We start from the raw sequence: 25,234 nt of genomic DNA on the forward strand, positions 1-25,234 counted from the left end.
GTTTGTTAGTGCCAATATGCAAATTATTGAATTTTCAGAATGAGAAAAAAGTGTTAAAATTATTAACAAATAATTTGAAACCGAAAGCATGTATTTATGATTAAAATGGACCCTGGGGGCACCTGGGTGGCTCAGTGGGTTAAAGCCTCTGCCTTCAGCTCAGGTCATGATCCCGCAGTCCTGGGATGGAGCACCACATCCGGCTCTCTGCTCAGCGGGAAGTCTGCTTCCTTTCCTCTCTCTCTGCCTGCCTCTCTGCCTACTTGTGATCTCTGTCTGTCGAATAAATAAATAAAAATCTTTAAAAAAAAATAAAATGGACCCTGGATACTCAGTCCAGTGTATAGATATAGGCTCACACATATCATTATGAAATTTCAGAACACTAGAAACAATGAGAAAATCTTTAAATTTCTAACAAGACAGAAAAATAAAATGGGGTTCAACTTGGCTTTAGATTTCTTAACAGTTTAACACTGGAAGCAAGCAGACAGTGGAGGAAAGCCTTCAGAATTTTGCAGGAAATGAATGTAGAATTTGATGCTGAGCCAATTTATTAATCAAGTGTGAGGGCAGGATAAAGACATTTTCAGATATACAATTAAGAAATTCACCCTTTTTGCATACATCTTAAGAAGTTACTAGAAATATCCTTCCATCAAAGTGAAGACCTCCATCAAGACAGAGAAGTACCAAACAAAAACAAAAACAAAACTGGAGAGCCAATGAAGATAAAACCCAAAGGAATTTCCAAGGATATCTTGGCAAGATATCCTAGCACGACCACTATGCACCAGGCACGAAAGGGCCACCGTGTCTGATGGGAATGGCACAGTGAGGGCAGGACTTTGTTCTCTGATTCTACATCCTTTTAATCTAATGAAATCAGTGGAGGATGTTCTATGAACAAAACAAAACAACAAAACAAGAAAAGGAGAATTCAAAGACAGAAGACTTGAGCTCTAGGAAAGAGAGAATCTAACCCAAGAAAAAGGTAAAAGAAAAAAAAACTTAAGGTTGACTGCTTCATAGCAGGATTAGAAATTGTCCCAACCAGAGGAAAAAAAGAATGGAAATTACTGTAAGGGTAGATGCCAAGAGTAAACTGAAATTATTAGATTTGCTAGTCTACATGAGGTAAAATTTTACTTAAAAAAAAAGAATTGAGAAGGTATTGGAAAGTATAAAAGAGTTGGCACTAATTACACGGAAAATAAACAAGAAAAAAATGCTTTCCCAGAAATATCTTGGTCCATATCTCCTATTCAGTATCTCTATGTAAACCTCCAGTTTCTTCAATTTCCCTGATGAACTCCTCTGTCGATAGAATAGTTGATATAAATAATTGAAAATGAGGGTCTGATGGACACAAAAAAATCTTTTCTTTCTCTAAATTCAAAGCTCTTTTTCCCTATCATGTCAGACCAACAGAAGCCTATGATAGTGGATTGCATTATCTTTGCAAAGTTTTATCTGTGTGACCTCGGTTTCATTTCAGCCTCAGGGGATTGGCCATCATGAGTTTCTGTCCGTCCATCTGTCTTGTATCATTGCAGACATTTCCAGACAAGATCGAATGTCTTTTTATCATAAACAGAAGTACAGCTCCTGGGAAATTTTTGTCCATCTCATTCACCCATTGAACAAACCGTTTGCAGCTTCTAATAGGTGTCAGGTGCCCACTAGGTTAAAAGGGTATATGTGTCAGGGTCCCCCAACTGCTAGGAAATCATAATTTGTTCACTTTTCGTTAACAAAGAGCAAATAATGGTTTCTGAAATAGCCTTCTCATTCAGAATATAAGAATTTATACTCAGTATTATTCATCAAAATAATAGAAACAGTGATAAAAAAAAAACTTTGAAATTCCCTGGAGACCATTTCTATGTATTTTTAAGAGAGTCATTTAATGCAAACAGAGTATCTATAACTTCAAACCGTGTTATATTTTATAAAATAAATTGTAAAGCCCATTGGTTACAGCATCAGACCCTGATCAAGGTTAAACCTGTGGGACTGCCATGCAGGTGGGCAAATTGCACATGCTGCAGGAAATAGACCATGTCAGATACGATCGTTGACGTCTGTGTGGGCACCAGAAGCCGACTAGAGTTGGCAGTGGAAGAAACCAATCAAAATCTCAGCTGCTCTGGCCCTGTGCCTCTCTCTAACCTCTCTACCCAGGAAGAAGAATGAGCCTTACCTCTGGCTTCAACTTGCCCAGGGAAGGCCGGGAGGGGGAGATGCCAACTCTCCTTCCAAGATGAGGAGAACAACCAGAATACGATCAGTTATGGAAGGAAAAATCCTAACACTCCAAGCCTTCTCTAGCATGGGTTTCCTTTTCATTGGGGTACCCTGTTTGCTCAACCTTTTCTAGAGCCTCATGCTTACAGAATGCTGTTTGCTACACCAGACAAGAATTGGAACTTCCTTCTGACAGTGGAAAAGGGGCTGGGAAGCTATGACTTCCCCCTTGTGCTTTCCCAAGCCACTGATCTTCAGACTACCTCATATAACCTGGAACTTTAAACACACACACACACACACACACACACACACACACACACACACACACACACCCTTTTAATTAATGGTCTGGTTTCTTGATTAATGGCCTTGTTAATTAATGGCCTTGTTTCACCTTGAAAGGTTTTACAGGAGCGCTTGGACGATGATGAAAGGGACACAGAAAGGAGTAGAGGAGAAGAGGGAGGGCTGAACTGGGGTAAGAATAGGGGATAAAGGGGCGCCTGGGTGGCTCAGTGTGTTAAGCCGCTGCCTTTGGCTCAGGTCATGATCCCAGGGTCCTGGGATCGAGTCCCGCATGGGGCTCTCTGCTCAGCAGGGAGCCTGCTTCCCTCTCTCTCTCTCTCTCTCTCTCTGCCTGCCTTTCTATCTACTTGTGATCTCTCTCTGTCAAATAAATTAAAAAAAAAAAAGAATAGGGGATAAAACACAAGAGAACGAGCATCTGAAACACATCCACTTACTGTCCTTCCTTCATCTTTGCTTCCATCAACTACCTTGGCCACACCCTCCCTTCCCTGAGTGATCACCAATCCAGGATGGAAAACATCAGTGAGGGACTGATTTTTGAATCTCCTTCCAAAACAATCTCTCAGGATAAAATGAAATAAAGCCGTCTTGTTTTCATACCTGGCATGAACTATCTTCTGAAAACACTTTGAAACACATCTCTTGTTAAACCAAATTTTATAAGGGGCACGGCAAAGAACGTTCCTGTTTATTTTCGTATCTAGCATAGTTCTGTGGGGTTTTGAATAATAATATTATAATATTAATATAATAATAATTATGATTATGATTAAATCTGAATTTAAATAGACTCAATTCTTGGTTAAGTAATAAACTTTACTTTGTTCCCTTTGTTGGTGTGGACGATTTCAACCATGTGAATATACTTTGATTTTAATATTTCCTTAGAGATACAGCAGTGTTTTCTCTATTGACCTATCACTCGACTTCTACCTCCCTTTTTACATTATGGGGGCATCTTGGCGATTTTAACATAACAACATTAAAATTTTTGCTAGGGAAACAGAGGAGTGTTTCAGTAAAAATAAAAGCTTGGCGTCAGACAGAACTGTGAACCCCAGCTCCATCCCTCACTATCTGAGCTAGATTGATCAAGATTACTTACCCTCTCTGAGCTCGGTTTTCTCATCTATAAAATGGTAGTAAAATCCGCCTACCCCCATGGCTGTTTTGAGGATAAATTAAGAATGTAAAGTGCTTTGCAGAGTGCTTGGCACACTGAATGCTCAGTGAAGATATCTGTTTATTCCTAAAACCCATTCCCCATGCTCACCCCTCTGTAGACGTGACGCCAACCCTTAGATATGAAATGCATGGAGAGAATCCTTAAAAGAAGTAACAGTCTTTTTAGGGACATATGTCTTACACCAGCTAACTACAATTCAAGGAAAACTGTGGTAAGGCCTGGAGTAAAGGCATATGTCAAAATTTAGGGGAGCAATGAAGAAGGTATATCCCCACGAAACAGGTTTCTTGCAGGAAGTGATAGAAGAGTCATCACCAAACCAAGACACTGAGGATGGGTGATATTTGGCAGGTGGAATAGGAGATTGGGTGGATTCCATGAAAAAGAAGCAATGCACTGCAGAGATGGAAACGTGGGGAATGCTGGAGGGCACTGAGCAATCCAGTACCTGCAGAACAGCCTATGGGAAAGGAAGCGAGACCACAGGACGGACTGGGGCCAGAATGGGACAACCCTTGAATTCCATCCTAAGGAGATTCACATTCATACAGAGACAACTGAGAGAAATAATTTAAAAAAATTATGAATAAACACGACAGCATCCTTAAAGACACAAAAGCTACCAAAGAAGTGTAGGGTGTTTTATCTACTGAACTTTGCATCAAGCAACTGCCCCTTTCATTCCATCGTGGATAATACCAGGCTTCGCACCATTAGAACATACTCAGTCAATTAAGAAAAGTACTGATTGCCGGCTGCAAAATATCCCCATGGTGCCAAAATGTCTGTGGAGTGGGTGGGGAGAGGGAGGGAAGGTGTGATAATTAAAAGAATTGTTACTTGCGATGTCACAGGAGCCAATGTGTTAACTCCCGCATGCTGGGAAGCTAGAGTGCTCCCAGCTGCCATGGGGAGGGAGGATGTGGTTTGATCCCTGGCACCACTCGTTGGGACAAGATGAATCACAAATGTGTTAATAGTGAGGTTCCATGTCATCATGTGCCAGATGGAGGTGGTTACATCTCTGATTGATTGCCTCCTGGCCAAGACAGGGGTTTTCCAGAAGGCAAAATTGGCATTGGAGCTCTAAGGATCAGCAGGTCTTTATTTTGGTCAACGTGGACCTGACATTCTCGACTTGATGAAGTGCGGCTTCCCCCAAGACACGGGCAGCCAGAAACAGTATGTGGATGAAGAAAGAGGGCTTGAGGGTGTGACATACGCAAGAAGGAGTTTTGTGCTGGACAGAGCTTGCTGTCTGACCTTGGCCTTTAAGACATCCCTGGCAACAGGAGGTTGGGGGGTGGGGTGGGGGAGCAGCGCTGGAAATAAGGGATTGGGGTGTGGGTAGCGAGTCACCAAAGATGCCCTGCTTGCAAACGAATGAAATAACTGGAAAGGGAGAGAGAAAGTCAAGGAAGAAAAGGAGCCAGAGAAGGAGCTTCAGACACAAAACCCCCACAGCAGCGGAGCCCGGGAGCCAGGCCGAGACCACCGGGCGGGGCCACCGAGCAGAGCATTGCAAGGTGACCTTCCCGCCTCTTGCCTCTTCCCTCCCACTAACCCCGACCAACCCACGGACCATAACCACCCAGCTCTTTGTTGTGGTGGTTTCCTTCCCGGATACAAGCTTCCAACTATAAACAGCCAACGACAAGGGCAATAACTGTGGCGTCCTACTGGGAACCAAGGCAGCCTCTCGTGCAGGCGCTGGGTCCTAATACAGGACAGTGAATAAAGCTTCATTACCGAACAATGGAGTTAGCTGCCAGAGCCTACAGATTTGAATAAACAACAAATAAGCAACATCTGCTCCAGCATATGTGTATGGTAAAAAAAAAAAGTCACAAAATAAAAGAATTTGTAAATGCCAAAAGCAACACTAAAGTGCCAGTGCTACTGTAGAGTGAATTTTTAATTGCACATGCAAAGAGGCAGGCTGCGGGTATTAGTCTCACATATGTCTTGTTGCTGCCAACCTGGGAGTATAGATGAATTTAATTAAATAAGGATTATCCCTTCTCCCCAGTACAATTACTTATTTATAACAATGATAAAATTGCCTAATAAAAAAATTGTAATATTTCAAAAACAAGCCCAGAAAACACCCTGCTTTCTGTGTAAGTCGTTCAGGGCTGTTTGAGTTTGAGTGTGTCTTTTAAAATTAAGTCTTTGCCTACTGCCAAGGAAGGAAAAAACAAACAACAACCCTTATCATAAAGCCTGCTGCCGTTAAACAGCCAGAGACGGCATTACGGAGAAGTATAAAGAAGACACAGAGCAGCATGGGAATTGCCTTTTGTGGGGCGCGTAGAAAATTAAGCAATTGGACTCAAATGGAGGCCAGGCGACTGAGCCAGGGGACAGGACCACTGAGGCTTGGGCTCCCCCAGGGTGCTGGTCCTAATCTGTTTTTGTGAGCAGGCAGTCACCGGTGATCAATCAGTTCCCTTTAGTTTGGCTATCCCTTTTCCCTGCATGCTAATTCTCTGAAAACAAGGAACACTACCCAAACCAAACAAACAACAAAAGAGATGGGCACTCCAGCCCCTCTTCTCAGTGCCAGCGGAGTTCATTTTTTACCTCTGAGTTAGCAACCTACATCATCGGGGAGGCCAGTGGCGACAATCCAAGTATGAAACTGTAGAGGGTAAAGTAGAGTCATATGTAAATTACCACGGAAATCAGTATCTTCTGAGTCTCGTCATCTAAGTTAATCTTTGAGTAATTTCGTTGCCGAAATAGCTTTTCTGCGCTAGAAGTTAAGGCAAGTGCTAAGAGCTTATGACCAGGTGCATTGTCTCAAAGTTAATTCAGAAGCCAGCCAAAAACGAAAGGCAGTCAGGGGCTCTGGGCTGTGTGGCTGTGGGCAGTTACACCATCTCGCCACCTCAGTGTCCTCATCTGTGCAATGGGAAGAGTAGTGATCGAATCCACCTCCAAGGGAGGATTCAGTGCAGTAACACATGTAAAGAGCCTAGAATGGCATCTGGCATGGAGTAAGCGCTCAATAAATGTGGCCAAGAATTTAAAGGGATGCTTCAGCAAGGCACGCAAATCTGCACTTGGCTCTTTTCTGGGTGTTAGTAGATTTCGATTTATCTCCTGCTTTTCCTTCGTGACACATCACAATTTTAATTCAATAATTAATTGGTTTCTCCTGAAATTCACAAGCTCCATGAGACTAACTTCTGTTTTGCTTTTACTTGTATTCCCAGCACCTAGACCAGGTTCTTACATGTATAAGCGCTCACTAAATATTTGTTGAATGAATGAATTCAGTATGGAAGGAGAACTAGATTTGAATTCAAAAGATCTTGACCCGAATTTTGGTCCTTCTTTTTTGCCAGCTGTGTAAACCCAGGCAAGTTGCTTAATCTGTTGATGTTTTATCTCTAAAGAGGAAAGAGTGGTATGGTGACTATATTAAATCATGTAATTGAAATGGCTCAGGACACTGCAAAAGTGGGTATCAAATATAAACTGTTAATTAACAACGAACTACTTCCTAATAATAATTGTAATTGATTAGAATATCAAATTAAGCAACAGACTCCGTGTATATTAGGGAAAACAACTTTCTGAGAGATGTTGCTGGAATGTGTGCAAAACCAAAATAAATTAAGTCTACATTACTTAAGACTAAGTGCAACCTGCAAAAAGAAAGCACCAATTCATAGATTTGAAAGGAAGATACATATTGGATATAGTCCTAATTTACAAATACTGAAATTCATTCCAGTAAAATCATTAAAAATACCATGTGCTGCATTTTAAGATAATCATTATACTCCGCCCACAGTCCACCATTGCAACATTAAATCACCACTGGTGAATTCGAATAGAAACTCTTCCAGCTAAGGTAAGAAAAGTTTAGATGGTGTCATGCATGGGGTTCCCTGATGGGTCAGGCACTGTGTGAGGCATGGGGATGGCAGGTAAACGAGACAACAAGATTCCTACTCTAAAGCAGAGCATAATTTAGTGTAAAGGAGAGAGGCATAAGCAAATGGTTACCGGTTTTCCAGGTGAGTTCTGTAGAGGTGTTACTTACCAAGGCTAGCAATAGCATATAGGGAGAGCTTACAGGTTGAGAAGAGAAAGGAGGAATGGTTGTAAGGACTGCGGAATTTGCCTGCTTAAGAAAAGAGAAAGGCGGGCGCCTGGGTGGCTCAGTGGGTTAAGCCGCTGCCTTCAGCTCAGGTCATGATCTCAGGGCCCTGGGATCGAGTCCCGCATTGGGCTCTCTGCTCAGCGGGGAGCCTGCTTCCCTCTCTTTCTCTCTCTCTCTCTCTCTCTCTGCCTGCCTCTCTGCCTACTTGTGATCTCTCTCTGTCAAATAAATAAATAAAATCTTAAAAAAAAAAAGAGAAAGGGCTGTTTTTGGTGTTCTTCTGAATTAGAATGTCAACCCCTTTGAAATAACAGGTAGATAAGAGAGAGAGAGAATGAGAATGAGAAATTGAAAGAGAATAAACAGAATTTAGAGGTAACTGATGAGGAAGACCGCAAGGCCAACTAGGACACAAAGTATGAGACACTTCTTCAAAGCTACTTTTTTTCAAATCTGCTTTGGAGGAAAAATCCTATTAGCAGAACTTTAATGATTTAGCTCTCACTCAATCCCCAAATACACCCAATTTGTAAAAATGAACATTTAGCATTATCTTGGTTGAGTGATGATTTATTCTGTTGTGGACAAATTAGCAAATACAGAGAAGCAAAAGAAGGAAAAATCAGATGTCTCTTATCATCTAGACTGCCATCGTTTATACCATGTACACTTAGGCTTTCTCTATTTTTGTTTTTTTTTGTGTGGGAGGTTGAGGGTTAGAAACTTGTATTAAAAAATTTAACTTGTAGCATGTAAAATATTAGAAAAAAGAAAAAGAAAAAATACTACCTGAGACCCATCACCATGAGATGGTCACCAAACTGTTAACTGTAGTTTAAATCATATGCAATTTTTTAAAAAAGATTTTGTTATTTATTTGAGAGAGAGAGAGTGAGAGCACAAGCAGGGGGAGCAGTAGGCAGAGGGAGTGGGAGAACAAGACCCCCTGTTGAGCAGGGAGCCAGATGCCCACCTCGATCCCAGGATCCCAGGATCATGACCTAAGCCAAAGGCAGATGCTTAACTGACTAAGCCACCCATGCACCCACTTATATGCAATTTTTATGTGTATTATATAGATTGTATATGTAATTTTATATAAGCAAACTGAGAAATTTTTCTGTAAAAACATTTTATTTTATGACTTGCTGAAAACCACTGTGGCATGAAATACCAGTTCTCATTTTTGATGACCGCATGATACTCCATATAATGTATCATGATTTACTTAAACAATCCTTTATATTGGACATTGAAGCTAGTTCTAATTTTTTTACACCTCTTTTATAATTGCCTTAGGATAATTTCCAAGAGGACATACCCAGGTAGGAAGATAAACACTGCTGCAAAGCTTCTGATACATATTGTTGCGTATTGCCTTCCAGAAAGCAATGTGTATTCTTCCCGATATTAGGTTATATGATTTCTGAAATCTCTATCAATGTATTAATTCATTTGCCTATTTTAGTGTATATTTCTTAGATTACTACTGAGGTTGAAAACTGCTTCATTTGCAATAGCTTATTTAATAAAATTCCTATTGACATCTTTATTTTTTGTTCAATTCTCTTGCACTGGGAAATTTCAAACATGTACAAAGTATAGAAAATGGCATGACATGCATTCATTCCTTGTAACCACGTACCAGTTCTATTAAAATTTAACATTTTTCCATAGTTACTTTAGATTTTTTTTTAAAGGAAACATTAAAGATACAGTAGTGTTATTTACCTGCTTTTATCCCTTCCTAATCCCATTGCCTCCCTCCTTACTTTCTCCCCAGTGTTAACCAGGATCCTGAATTTGGTGTTTATATTTCCATTGTACATTTTTGTGCTTTTACTTGGTATATGCTTTAGTAATACACACCAAGTGTTGCTAAGGTAAATATATTTTATATATTACATGCACCTAATTGTGATTTATTTACCCCCACCATATATTTGTGATATTTTTTCATATGGACAAATTAACTTGTTTGTTTATCATCATTGTGGTATATTATATTCTACTCTGCGACGATGCTATGATATCATTAACCTTATTCTTATTGATTTGATTGCCTTCGGGTTGCTTTAAGTTTTTCACTATTTCACTATTTAAGTTTTTCATTATTTCGGTATTGAAAAAAATGTTTTTATATGTTCATTCATCTGCGTATATGTGAGGATTTCCCTAGGGCATATGCTACAAATGAAATGGCTGAGTCAAAGGGTCCATGGATCTTTTTTATTTGATTTTTAAACTTCTTTGTACAATGGCTGTACTTCAATGGCTTCCTCATTGGTTATTGGTGATGTGAAAATAATATTGATTTTTATATTTTGCTCTTGCATTCAACAAACTTGCTACACTTTGTTAATCTATGAATATGTCTATTAATTCTCTTGAGATTTCTATGTAGACAGTTATTTTGTCTGCAAATGTGGACGGTATTTAAGTTTACATATATCTTACTTTCATGGTGTTGTCGTTCTGCTTTGACCTTTAGTTTGATGCCGAATAAAAGGAGTGTCAACAGGTTTTTTTTTTTTCTTGGTTGAATTGGATTTCCTTGAAGGTTTCGTTGTTAGGATTGATACTTGCTATCAAGATTTAATAGACACCACTTACAGTAAGAAAATTTCCTTCTATTTCTACTTGCAAAGAGTTTTTGTTCATCCTTTATTGCTTGTGATGAAAATACACTCTCAGCTTGTCATTTACCTTTTAATTTTTTATGATTGTTTTTCATGCATAGATGTTCAATGTTAGGTAGTGAAAACTGATTAATTTAATTAGCTATTGCATTTTAAGCCAATTTTAAAAACAGTTTTCTATTCCAAAATCAAATACAAGTCATCTGCATTTATATTTTTAGCCCTGTAATAATTTGAGTGTGTTTTTTATATTTAGTTGTCTATCTGAAATTTCATTCATCTAAATTTCTGTTGGTAAACAGTGAAATATTTTGTAAATACACATATATTTTTCATAAGCTATCAAATTGATCATATCATTTATTTCATCTAATAATTTATCATTGTAGTTGATAAATTAGTTTTTCTATTTTTGAAACACTGAAATCTTCAAATGAAAGCTAGTTTTCAAAGATTAGCATACTTTTAATGTTTTACTGCATTTAAAGATTTTTTAAAAAATTTATTTGACAGACAGAGATCACAATTAGGCAGAGAGGCAAGCAGAGAGAGAGAGACAAGAAGCAGGCTCCCTGCCAAGCAAAGACCCTGATGTGGGCTTGATCCCAGGACGCTGGGATCATGACCTGAGCTGAAGGCAGAGGCACCTAGGCACCCCTGTTTTACTGCATTTAAATCCTCATTACTTTATTGAAAAATGTTTATATCTGTATTCATAAGTAAAAATGATCAATTTTCAGAGCTATCTTAGTCAATTTTGAAATCAAAATTTTGTTTTGTTTTGTTTTTAATCTAAAAGGAACTGGAAAGATTTATAAATGTTTACATTGTCTGGAAGATTTATAAAGAAGGGCAATTATCTCTTGAAAAACTGAGAGTCTACCCATGCAACTGTTGTGGTTTTATTTTGGCATTATTCATTGCTGTTCTTAGAGATAGTTTTTGGTAAACTCAAGTTTTGTTTGTTCCCCTTTTTTGTTTGTTCCCCTCAAGTTTTGTTTGTACCACTTTCTGGTATTAGTTGACTTAACAGTTATACTTTGTTACTTTGTTAATTTTTTGTTTTAAAATAGATATGTATATACGAATATTGGCAACATAATACCAGTATAAAATTTGGTAGTATAAATACATACATTTTCTAAAATAACATCCGTATTGATTATCCCTGATTTTAATTATACCACTTGTATTGGTATTAGTATTGCTTTATAACTTATATATGGTTTTGCATATGGTATAATTTCTTTTTTATATCAATGGTTCTGTCTTTTCTCTAATTTTTTCTTATCTAATTTTGTTTGCACTCCTTTCTCTCTTCTGTTGTTTGACAGCTTCTATTGTTTTTATTCCCCACACAAAAAAACTAGTGCTTGATTTTACTTACCAAATTATTTTTTTCTGATTTCTTCATGATTAATTTCTGGCTTATTAACTTCTAACTTTTAATTATGTTTATTTTATTGTTTTTATGATGATTTCATGATCCAAATAATTTATTTTAGTTTTTACTTGTTTGATAATGAAAGCAATTAATGCTATGAATTTGCCTCAGATTACTGCGTCTGTTCCAGTTCTTCAATTTTATATGAAACATTCATCATTATTATTGAAATGATCTGAACTTATAGTTCTAAATGAGCAACTTCTGCACTCTTTTTAGGATGGAAAACTCAGTCCCCAAGTTCTGGATTTAGTGTTTTGTTTTGTTTGTTAGGAGGAGGAAGTGTTACTTATATTTTTATTTTTGAATTAAAATATGACTGCATTTATCCATGTTAAGGTGGCCTATACATAATATGGGCATATATATATGGAATCAATGAGATAATCTTTGTATTTACAAATTGTTAGCTCTTTTAATAAAATATACCAAGAACACTGAGAAAGAAACTTGTTTCAATGTTTTCTATTATACTCATGTTATCAATTATAATATTAATATATTATCTATCACTTTTTACTATGTCATGTTTGGTCTGCAGAAAACTGATGGGAATATTAAAATCTTTCAATTTTGGAAGAGATGTTGGTCAAAGGATACAAAGTTACAATTATATAGAATGGATAAATCTAGGGGTCTAACGTACCTGGTGATTATAGTCAATAATACTGTATTGAATATTGAAAATTTGCTGAAAGAGTAGATTTCAGGTGTACCTACCACACACACAAAATGGAAACTGTGTGAAGAGATGATATGCTAAGTAGCTTGATTATGGTAATCATTTCAATATGCATATATATATTGAATCATCATGTTTCATACCTCAAATACACACAATATTTATTTAAAAATTAAAAAAAATAAAAAGTGTCCAAAAGTTTTGGACTGGTTGTCATGGGGAGCAGAGATTTAGTAACAACAAAATCTCTCATTTTTATTGTGTCAATTTCCTATAGTATCACCAGAATTTTTTGCTAAATAGTGTTATGAAAATAACATATGCACATGATAACAAAAGAAAATTAAAATGCCAATTAATTTAAAACATGTTAGTTTCCCTTCTGTTAAGTCACTTCCATTAGCAGTTCCTTATGTATTTTTCCAGAAGCATTCTGTACATTCTTTCTTCCCTCAGTAGAAATAGGTAACTTTTTTAATAAAAAGAGGTGTCTCTATAAAATATTTTGCATGTTTTTTTTCATTTAACAACTGTATATCTCAGAGACCTCAACACATAAATATCTGCTTCATTTTTCAAAGTGAAGTCTGAGTAGATTTTAATGTAAAAATGTACCATAATTACTTAAAGCTAATTTATACTTTTGGGTCAGTAGGCTGCTTCTAGCTGTTTGTTATTATAAATATATTTTTGCAGTCAAAATCCTTGTGTATACACTGGGGCCTACAAATGGTTCAAACTGCAGAACTGGAATAGTTGCATACATTATACAATTATGTGACATTGACAGAATATACTTCATGTAATTATTATGATTTTAACTGACAACCAACAATGGGTAGGTTTGTTTCATATTTTTACTATCTCTTGGTACTACTAAACTTGAAATACTTGTGACCTAGAACCACAGTTGATGATTATTTGTCATGGTTCTTTGGGTTGACTCGGCTCAGCTGTGTGGTTATTGGATTCTCTCATGTGGTGGCTGTTAGATGACATCTGGTAGAGGGGATGGTCATCTGAAAGTCTGACTGGGTTGAACATCTAGGTTGCCTCACACAGAGTTTCAGTCAAGGGTGTCTACCACAGTGGACATTCCCATGTTGTTTGGGATTTTCACGACATGAAGGCTGGGTTCCCAGAGGGAATGTTCCAGAGCAAGTATCTCAAGAGCCAGGAACCAGTCAGGTGGGTTAAGGGCTACACTCTAGACATAACACAGTATCACTTCTGCTATATCTTATTGGTCAAAGTAGTCCATGTACTATCATTTTTGAAAGAAGTCATCTTTTTAACTTTGAGTCAAAATTCATTCCTTGATATTCATATACAGATACATATACAAATTCATTCACATATATAGTTGGTTCATATATATAATGAATTCATTCATTCATTTATTCATATATAAATAAAAGTAATCCTTTCCCCTTTTTCCTATTAAGAGAAATAACAAATTTTTTTTCTCTGTCCTAGTTTTTCTTGGGTTAATGACACTGTTTTTGAAAGTAATAAATTATATTTGCTTTACTTTAGTTTAGATTTTCTCCATTGGGCTAACTGTCACCCATTTTACTTTGCTCTCTGAATTTGAAATTAAATGTAGGCTAGTGCTTTTGCCTAACTTCCCAAATCATTTTTTGGAATGATTGGGGAGACTTACATGATATCAGCAGACCTCTTAATTGAATGTTAAGGAAGGCAGCTCCTATTGGCACAGGGACCTCCAGCTTCATTGAGAAGCATTCAATTAGATGGAAAACAGATGCTTATTTTTGTCTTATAAACCTCAATGCAGGTTATGTGGTAATTACTTCGAAGAGCAGGATAACAATTTATGTAATCAGCAGGACCCTATAATTACTAATGCATAATTTCTAAACAGCATTTAGCAAAATGAGGCCCATACATACACTTCGTAATGAAAAAGATGTGTTTGACACCACACTAAATTAAATTAAAAATTTGCATATTTTCTTCCAGGAAATGCACTAGCTTCATCTGCTTTATTTTGCTTCACTAATCCCTGTCTACTTTTAGCTCTGTTATAGGATCATGGAAATGCTGAATCACAATGATGGCTGAATGGAAGCATAAGAATGAGGAGTAGAGAAAGCCCTCCTTCTCTGCTGTCTAGGATTCTATAACAGGATTCTGAGAGATTATTTGGAAAGTGACATCCAGCTACTTTTTTCCACAGAGAATTAATAGGAAGATCCTACCGTCACTTAATTTAATGTAAGGGCAAGGAGAGAACTTAAAAAATTACCTCCACTTCCCTAAGGACCAGTAAAATGATATGATTTTGACACATCGAGCTGTTGTCAGTAGAAGTTAGAAAGTATTCACTCAGTTAGTCCCAGTCCTATGTGGAATCCCTTCCGCTCTCCTGATCAAATCACAGAGAGCTAATCTGGGAAAACCGCATATTGCATCAGCCCCAGGGATGTGGGATGTGTCTGTAGTAAGTCGTTTGAAATTTACACGTACATTGGTATTGCTAGTAGGTTTTCAATAGTAGTAGGTAGAAATAATAACGGCAGTAAATAACAGTAGTAGTAGCCATGCATTTTCTGAAGATTATTTAAGCTCTACATATTAAGAAAGTTGAGTACTAATTATTTACATTCTCTTTCTGAAAGGCCATTGATGACTTAGCACACCGTGCTAAATCTTACCTGTAATTCCTGATGTCATGTCAAGAGGATTACCAGTCTCTTCCTCAAAGCTCTGAACCTGAGACACCAAAATACATCAATCTCATTAGGAATGTTTTCATAATAAATTCACTTCATTTATTTAATCAACATATAATGACTGCCTCCTGGCTACTGCTAGGAGGATTAACCATGACTTCTGAACTCAAAGAGCTTACAGATCCTCTGTAGGCAGATGGCATGTACAAGGCACTCAGGGTAAAGACTAAAGGAACTAAAGGAGATCAGGAGAGAGAAATGGGGGAATCACATCCTGGTGGGAGGAACAGAGACCCTGTGTGGAAGATGTAGCATTTGAGTAAAACAGAAATAATAATAATATTATTATTCTAGATTTTTTTTTTCTCCTAAAGAGCTTTAAATATATTTGGAGAAAGCAAGTTATTTTCCACATTTAATTTTATCTCTCTAAGGGATTTATTTATGGCTTGGCAAATTTATGGAGAGCAATTCAGAAAATTCACAACTCAGTTGCTATACGAGCTTAGACAGCTCAAAGAAAATTGGTTTTCCAAATTGATAGAGCAGAATTTCTTTTAAAATTCTTTTCAGAAATTAATAAATATTACTCTATTGTGAGTAAAATTATAGATAAAAGAAAATAATAAATATATTAAATAAATAAATAAATAATAAATATTATTTACAGAATATAGATTACTATAGAAGTTGGATAAATAAAATTAAAGAAGGTAAGAAAACAGTGACTGTTAATATTTTGGAATGTGTATTTGCAGGTTTCCTTTTTAATATTTTTTTCTGAATGTAGTTATGTAATCAAAAATTTTCACTCAAAACTTAGAAGGGGAACTTTTTCTCACTTGTAAGGTTTCTTTGAAAACACCATTTTTAATGACTTTACAATAGACCAAATTTGGAAGCTACATTAATTTACGTACTGGTTCCCCTAATGTTGGACTATTTCCTGAATTTTGCAAGTAAAAGTAATTAATAATGGTGAGATGAGTATCCTTGTACAGAAATCTTTTTCTACATGTCATATTATTTATTTGGACTGATGTCTGAATAGTGTAAGCTGAATCAAAGGACATTTAAACATTATGGTACATGTGGCCAAAAATGACCTCTAACTCAGGAAGAGAGGACCACAAGGATATAGCTCAATAATGTAAGAAAGACTATTTATTCCTTCTTTTTAATCCTTCATCTCTTTCCTTCAAAAAAGTTGTTTTATACTTACAATTAATTAGACATACTTCTTACCATTATTTTTATTAGTTTTGTAACTCAAACCAGCATTCATCACGAAGTTTTTAAGTACAATAAGAAAATTCTTTTGTTCTGATTATTAGCATGGAGAAAAGCCCATTTAGTGTGATGTGAAGTATGTATTCACGTGTCGAAAAATAACCCTCAAACAACAAAATTCCAACAATTTAAAATGAAAACTGAGTGTATTCTTGGGTTATTCCGCCCGAGCCAAACTAATACATTTTTAAAAATTAAAAATAAAGAAATAACTATTAACTTTGGAAACATTTTCCACCTAATCAGGATGCCGACTGGCATTGTTTAATAATATGGGCAATATTCTCACATATGGGAGTTCTAGAGAGTAGGATCCTTGTATGGAAGTCAGAGGGAGATTAAAATGCTTTATTGTGGGTATCAAGAAGCATCTTACCTTGACTTTACAATTGTATATGCTTCATCAGTATTAAATGCTCAATATGTTTGGGAGTTAATAAAGAAAGGAACAGACTCAGTTTTACTAAGTAAACTTAAACACAAAAATATGTTGATTTGTGCATTAAAAAAAATCTATGCATAATTTTCTTGGAATCATAGTTTTGAAAAGTGAGCCAAATAGTGCCAAATTCAGCCTTCAGTAGGATGTTAGGGAAAGCATCATAGATTGATCTGGAGGAAAATTTTGGCCAATTCCAGTTGAAATTCTGATAGCTAGATATTTAAGGACATTGGCTCATGTTTTAAATGCCATGAAAATCTGCCAATTTCACACATATTTTTAATTTCTTGTAATTGAATTTTAAAATTTGCCATTAAAAAATGACTATTAAATCTGGCATTAGCTCCTGTTTAAGATGCAACCTACCCAAGCTTCATTTACTCATGGTATTTCATTTACTCATTGGTATCGAGTGAAACAAGCATTTTTCTCCCAGACTGGGATGAGGATGTAATATTTTAAATATTTTTTAGAAAACCGAAATTCAAGTAGTGAGTTTCTTTTATATTGTTTTGGGGGTTCTCTCTGCCTTAGATACACAGACAGCCTCTCACACACACCAATCTGGGCAAATATTAAAGAAATACCATAAACAAAGTTGGCTATGTAGTTCAACAGAATATTTTGTTTCTCTATGGATGCCACCCACTGACTAAATTAATGTTATCAAATACTCTTCACGTTGATTTACTCATTCATAAATATTCACTGAGTACCTATATATGCCTAAAAACACATGACTTTGTTTTCTTTCATTTTGGTATTTGAGTTTCTTCCCACCTCCACATACACTACTAGATTGCTTTTCATTGAATAATTGTCATTTATGAATATTTGAAAGTGTATCATGCAAGAAATGACATTCTTTTCTCAGTCTTTTTTATGCTGAATATGATATAGCATAATATCATATAATCTCTCCCTGTTCTCTCACATATAGGTGGTATCTAATGGACATTATATTCCTCAGTCTAGCCTAAAGCATAAACAACTTTGTAAGGGACAGTAGCATCTGTGCGGCCTGCCAACAGGCTGGAGATGGTGACATTTCTTGTTTAGATAGTATGGTTGCAGACTGACAAATGGATTGCAGATTTTCTTGATATTCTTTATAGAACTTTAAGTATTAGCTTGGTAACTAAATAATCTTTGCAAGATTGAATTAAAAGAAAATAATTTTTCTTAGTGCCACATCAGTTTATCTTCAAATCAGGGCATGAGACCAAAGGTCTGCTTTTCTCTCCATTTGTAATTTTTATTCATTTGTAGGCTATCGGTTTACATTCAGATTAATATTTCAAGGTTCTTTTAAAAATATTTCAAGGTTCTTGAAATCATTTCGAATATAAGACATGTACACGTATAAACATATATACATATATGGCATTATATGGTATTATATGGTATTAGGAGCATTGACAGCTATGTATTTTGAGGCAACTGTTTTATCTCTGTTGGATGGGGAGGGCTATCCATAGGCATAATTCACCTACTTTCTCTTCTTTTAGGGCAATGGGTAAGCCTTACTTCCCCCAAGTTCACTGGTCCACTCAGTCCCCTGGCAGGTTAAGAACCTCTTTTCTTGGGTGCCTGGGTGGCTCAGTGGGTTAAAGCCTCTGCCTTCAGCTCAGGTCATGATCTCATGGTCCTGGGATCGAGCCCCGCATTGGGCTCTCTGCTCAAGCGGGGATCCTGCTTCCTCCTCTCTCTCTGCCTACTTGTGATCTCTGTCTGTCAAATAAATAAATAAAAATCTTTAAAAAAAAAAAAAGAACCTCTTTTCTTGCTCCTCAGATATTCCAGACATGTCTAGAGTGATATAAAACTTTACCAGTAGAGCTGGACCTCTCCCTGCATGTTACTGGTTTCTATACTCATCCCTGTTGCCTCACAGGTTCCCTTGGGGGAAGAGTCTGCCCCTACCCCCAACGCATTAGAGTGTCTTGCATGTCCCAGGCTCAAAGGAAAGGTGGCCCCACCTTGGAATTTCCATAAAAATATCCTGCCCCTCTTCTGGATAATTTACATGATAAAGGGGAAAATTTTGCTCTTTTGTTCTTCCTTGTCATTATATTAAAGAGTAGAGAAATGTGTGAAAATGTGTATTTTTTTTTAAAGACTGAGGAGCGGATGGGGGTGTCCTCTAAATGGGGGTGATAATCGGCACAAGTGAGGGAAGGTAAAGATGAAGGAACAAATTGCAAAATATGTTGTTTTCTTGTTTTGTTGAACAAAAACTCTTTATTGAATGATGTTAGCCTTCTCCCACTCAGGAGAGAGAAGCTTGTGGGGTTACAAGGCTCTCACCATGGGTGGATGGGAAATTAATGGTCTGGAGAGGAGAAAACAGGCCGTGTGAAGAGGCATGCGTGGGGAAAGGGTCTGTAAAAGTATCATTTTTTCCCTGTCACATGTTTCACACTCATGTTTTAAGAACAGAATGTATGGTTACCAAGCGGTATAAGATGTGGTAAAATAGATGGAGGCAAGAAGTCACTTGATGTGTGAACTTCAGTCAACCCACAAAAGCCATGCCAAGGGGCGCTGTGTCATGGTGTAGCCCAGGGAGAACCAGAAATGGGAGAAATACCCCTACACCTCAGCCTCAAAGGCATTCATACTTTTCTGGAGTTGAGTCATGGCGGCATAGAATGAGGCTGACAATGCCAACGGCACAGGCGCCTGAAGAAGGTGGGATCAGCCCCAGAAAGGTGTACTGGCCTAGGCATGAGGCTGATGTGGTAAATTCTTTTTGCACAGAATGGTGAATATATATTTGTGCAAGGGAGGTCAAGTTATGTGACTATCAATAAATTCCAAAGCAAGCAAACAAATAAAATACGAATCCTGTAAAATCAAAACCAAACCCAAGTCCCTACTTCTTTGTCCAAGACCCTTCACTAAGCATCATGGGGAAACTATTTCCAAGACACATCTTAAGGCCAAAAACTTGTCCTTGGGGAGCTGACAGACCAGCAGGGGAGATATCATCGACACACATGTACAGTCTCTGTTATACAAGCGCTCCCTACCAAGGCTGTGAGAACCCAGAGTGGAAATGCTGGGCAATTTCATTCAATGGGAAGTAGCTGAACTGACCCTCTAAGATGGTGAAATAAGGAAAGTTAGAGAGTGGATGGAAGCAAGCTAGAATGGCCTTAAATGTCCTAGACAAAAAAGTAAAACAAAACAAAAACAGGAGTTTGGACCAATAACATATAACCTTGAGGAAGTTAAAAGACTAAGGGGTCAGAAGTAGGCAGAAAGTAGGCAGAAAATGCCTTGGGGAGGGTTGTTCCCTTAGAAGTTGAGCATGTAGGAACATTCATGGAAGAAATTGAAAAAGACACAAAAAGATGGAAGACCATTACATTCTCTTGGATCAGAAGAATAAACATTGTTAAAATGTCTATACTGCCCAGAGCAATCTATACTTTTAATGCCATTCCGATCAAAATTCCACGGTATTTTTCAAAGAGCTGGAGCAAATAATCCTAAAATTTGTATGGAATCAGAAGAGACCCCGAATTGCTAAGGAAATGTTGAAAAACAAAAACAAAACTGGCGGCATCATGCTACCTGATTTCAAGCTTTACTACAAAGCTGTGATCACCAAGACAGCGTGGTACTGGCATAAAAACAGACACATAGACCAGTGGAACAGAGTAGAGAGCCCAGATATGGACCCTCAACTCTATGGTCAAATAATCTTCAACAAAACAGGGAAAAATATACAGTGGAAAAAAGACAGTCTCTTCAATAAATGGTGCTGGGAAAACTGGACAGCTATATGTAGAAGAATGAAACTCGACCATTCTCTTACACTGTACACAAAGATAAACTCGAAATGGATAAAAGACCTCAACGTGAGACAGGAATCCATCAGAATCCTAGAGGAGAACATAAGCAGTAACCTCTTCGATATCAGTCACAGCAACTTCTTTCAAGATATGTCTCCAAAGGCAAAGGAAACAAAAGTGAAAATGAACTTTTGGGACTTCATCAAGATCAAAAGCTTCTGCACAGCAAAGGAAACAGTCAACAAAACAAAAAGGCAACCCATGGAATGGGAGAAGATATTTGCAAATGACAGTACAGAAAAAAGATTGATATCCAGGATGTATAAAGAACTCCTCAAACAGAAAATCATATCAAAAAATGGGCAGAAGATATGAACAGACACTTCTCCAATGAAGACATACAAATGGCTATCAGACACATGAAAAAATGCTCATCATCACTAGCCATCAGGGAGATTCAAATTAAAACCACATTGAGATATCACCTTACACCAGTTAGAATGGCCAAAATTAGCAAGACAAGAAACAACGTGTGTTGGAGAGGATGTGGAGAAAGGGGAACCCTCTTACACTGTTGGTGGGAATGCAAGTTGGTGCAGCCACTTTGGAGAACAGTGTGGAGATTCCTCAAGAAATTAAAAATAGAGCTTCCCTATGACCCCACAATTGCACTACTGGGTATTTACCCCCAAGATACAGATGTAGTGAAAAGAAGAGCCATCTGTACCCCAATGTTTATAGCAACAATGGCCACGGTCGCCAAACTGTGGAAAGAACCAAGATGCCCTTCAACGGACGAATGGATAAGGAAGATGTGGTCCATATACACGATGGAGTATTATGCCTCCATCAGAAAGGATGAATACCCAACTTTTGTAGCAACATGGACGGGACTGGAAGAGATTATGCTGAGTGAAATAAGTCAAGCAGAGAGAGTCAAGTATCATATGGTTTCACTTATTTGTGGAGCATAACAAATAACATGGAGGACATGGGGAGATGGAGAGGAGAAGAGAGTTGAGGGAAATTGGAAGGGGAGATGAACCATGAGAGACTATGGACTCTGAAAAACAACCTGAGGGTTTTGAAGGGGCGGGGGTGGTATGGGAGGTTGGGGGATCCAGGTGGTGGGTAATAGGGAGGGCACCTATTGCATGGAGCACTGGGTGTGGTACAAAAACAATGAATACTGTTACACTGAAAAGAAATTTTTAAAAAAGTGAAAAAAAAAAAAAAGAAGTTGAGCATTTAGGTATAACACTGACCTCTTCCAATTCAAAGGAGTCCAGTGCTTCTCTTGCAAGATGAGACAAGCTCTTGAGCTTGTTAGTTTGGATGGAGTATAACTTTTCAGTTCTGTCCTTGACTGAGCCCTCAGACGTACAGGAAAGAGGAGCCCTCTTAGCCGATGTGGATGAGCGAGGCCATTGTTTGCTCACAAGAGCTCGGGGAGCATGACAGGGCACCAAATCATTGCAGGCTTGGAGAGACAAGTGTTCTGCCAAAGGAGACAAATGGCTTTGGTCATGGTTGTTTGTCACAACTGGTAACTCTGCTCCACAGCCTCCCAATTTTGCAGAGGTGATGGAAAATTTGCCCCTCATCTTCAGTGATTCTGATGCTTCTGGGCTACAATCTCTCTTAATGCTCTGCTTTGAAGTTCTCTTGAAAAATTTACCCATTCTCTTCCGATATCCATTGGCTTCACTCACTGAGGTTCTTCGTACATTTTCCCCTCCATCTTCCTCTTCATCTTTGTTCTGCAGGATGCTAACATTATTCAGCAAAGATGAGAAGGCATTGGCTACATGGTCCAGCATCTCCAGCTGTTGGAAACGACCTGAACAATACAATGAACACAGAATTTTTAGACTGGGTCCTTTCCATGAAACTGCATAAATGTAGTCAAAATTGAAAAAGTTGGTGACATATGTGATTTTCAAGGTCGGATGGACTACAAGCTCTTGAAGCTCTTGAACTTTTTCTCAGTACATGCCACTAGTTATTATGGAGGTGATTCCCCAACATAAGGAGATGCCGTTGTGTCATGCAGAAAAAGAACACCTCTTATATTTAAATATAAATATAAATATTTAAATTCATATATGCCTGTAGTTTTTATGTGTGAATACATAAAAACTATAGGCGAGGATGAATCTTAATCTTGCATATTAAACTAAATGACAAAGAGTGAATCTAGCTCTTTCATATGGGGTGAACTTACGTATTCCTCCATGGCTTTAGGTGGTAGATATCCTAATCATCACCTCCATCATCTCCACCTAGACTGTCACTTACAGTTTGCAAAGATTATGGAATATGGACTCAGAATCCCAATTCCAAATCCCAGGTCAACCAATCACTGCAAGTGTGATGTCAGAGTAAATGAATTAATAGACATATGGTGCCTAGCACTTGTGCCAAGCACATAGTAAATGGTCAGTTTCCTCATCTGGAGAAAGAGGGTAATAATACCCATCTATGTGTCCCTCACATCTGTGTAGAAAGCAGTGTTGTACAAATACCGGTAGTTAGAGTTATAAATGTGTAAGTCTCAGGACAGGAATATATTGTCTTCAACCATCGAAGAGAAAACAGCCATTAATGTGAAAATCCATTTGCCTTTTTACATGAACCAGCTCTCAACTTGTAAGTCTTTCTGGATGGCTCATTTAGGCAATATGCAAGTATTGACTTCATTATCATATGGATGAGACCCAGTGCAGCTAGTGGGACACATTGCCACTTTGAAAGAAAATAGTGAAAATCAGCTTTGGTATCTCCAGATAATAAAACCAAAATGATGGAAAAAAATTTTTGCTTTTATTACACAGCCTTTTTCTCAACCCCAGTGATAGCATGCCGGTTGCACAGCTCAACAGTGGTCAAGGGTCACGTTGGTGGGTAAGGACGCTGGCCTCTGTTCTGTTGTTTGCACCAGCAGAGCAATGCTATTCACCTTCCCATGAGCATATCCTTCCACCTACCTGCTCCCTTCACCAGAAAGAGGGACAGTGACTACTAATCCTTCTACTTTAAAAACTGTGATGGACTTTTCACAGAAGATCATGACATTCTTTTAAGACCAAGAGGAACTCTTGGGTTCTGGGTAATTTTAGAAGCATTCTGATCGCATTTTCAGAATGCAATCTTTTTAGTTGAAACTAAATCTTTTTGTGTGTGTGTGAGCCCCAGGGTATGACTGAATCATAATTGTATTTCTATGATTGTCTTAACATCCATCCTATAGCAGAATTGTTAGACTAAGATAAAATCTATCCATTTAACTGGTTAAGTTAATTCAAAGAACACCATCTTGTGGTATTAGATGTGTGGGAGTTTTTTGTTTTGTTTTGTTTTGTTTGTTTTGTTTCTTGTTTGTTTGTTTTGTTTCTTGTTTGTTTGTTTTTGCCTTTGGGGAGATTGAGCAATGAACCAATTGATTGTCATCCCTTTGAATGTGAAGCTATTTTAGTGACTCTGAATGAGACATACTTTCCCTTCTCTTTTTAGAACAACCAACTAATTTTATTATTGCTTGTTTTACATTTGACCATCTCAGTTTTCTTGAATCAAAAGTGTCCAGGTACGTGTTGCATGAGAACAGTTAGTGTGCACTATTAGCACAATGTTGATGGTGGAAATAAGAGTGGGGCACAATCACAAGACTAGGGACCATCTCCTGGGTCTTCTATAATCCGTGTGTCAATTTCATCTGCAAAATGTTTACTTCACAGCTCAGGTCAAACACTCCCCAAATAATAAGAAGTGTTATTATTGCCTCCAAAGAAAGAATTGATCTAAGAACTTGTATCTCCCTACGGCTTGGAGGACGAGACAACAAAGGATACTAATTTCCTCTAAAAGGTTAAAAAACATGGGTTGCAACACCTTCAGGGATATATATACTCTTTTTAAAAAAAAATGCATTGCTGAGATTTGAGACCCATTTCACCCACATGAAAATGGGGAAACAGAGACTAAAATGAAAAATCTGAGATATTTGTTTGAGAAAAACACTTTATCTCACTTGACTTTCATGAATTTATTTAAAGAATGTATTTCAGAAACAGAATTTTGGCATTTTCTCCAGTCCAGAATTCTGCTAACTCTATCTCATGGAGGAGATGCTCTTCAATGCTCCTCCAAGAGGGGGTTTCATATTTAAATAATTTTGAAAATGCTGCCTGGCATCTTCTCTAGGAGATTGAGAGTACACTTTGGCATATTAAGCAAATTCTGAAGTAAACAAACCTGTTCAACTGCCAGGTATCTTTCCCCCAATTTACTTGAGCATAGTACAAACACTCCAAGAACATCCTGTAACCTCCTAGAGAAAAGTATTCCATTGACCACCAGTTGGGGAAAAAAATAGCAACATG

General features: G+C 37.5%; 1 protein-coding gene across 3 annotated transcripts in view; it reads right to left on the reverse strand.

The window, feature by feature from the left end:
* Positions 1-25,234, reverse strand: part of ITPRID1 (ITPR interacting domain containing 1) — a 106,470-nt gene that overhangs the window by 35,374 nt on the left and 45,862 nt on the right. For all 3 annotated transcript variants that reach the window (XM_046021043.1, XM_046021044.1, XM_046021045.1), the window contains 2 exons: positions 22,118-22,692; positions 15,303-15,360 (listed from right to left, as the gene is read on the reverse strand). In XM_046021043.1, the coding sequence (XP_045876999.1) occupies positions 15,303-15,360; positions 22,118-22,692 (633 nt within the window). The remainder of the gene's footprint in view (positions 1-15,302; positions 15,361-22,117; positions 22,693-25,234) is intronic.

Source organism: Meles meles, chromosome 10 (assembly GCF_922984935.1).
Source record: "Meles meles chromosome 10, mMelMel3.1 paternal haplotype, whole genome shotgun sequence".
Classification (NCBI taxonomy): Eukaryota; Metazoa; Chordata; class Mammalia; order Carnivora; family Mustelidae; genus Meles; species Meles meles.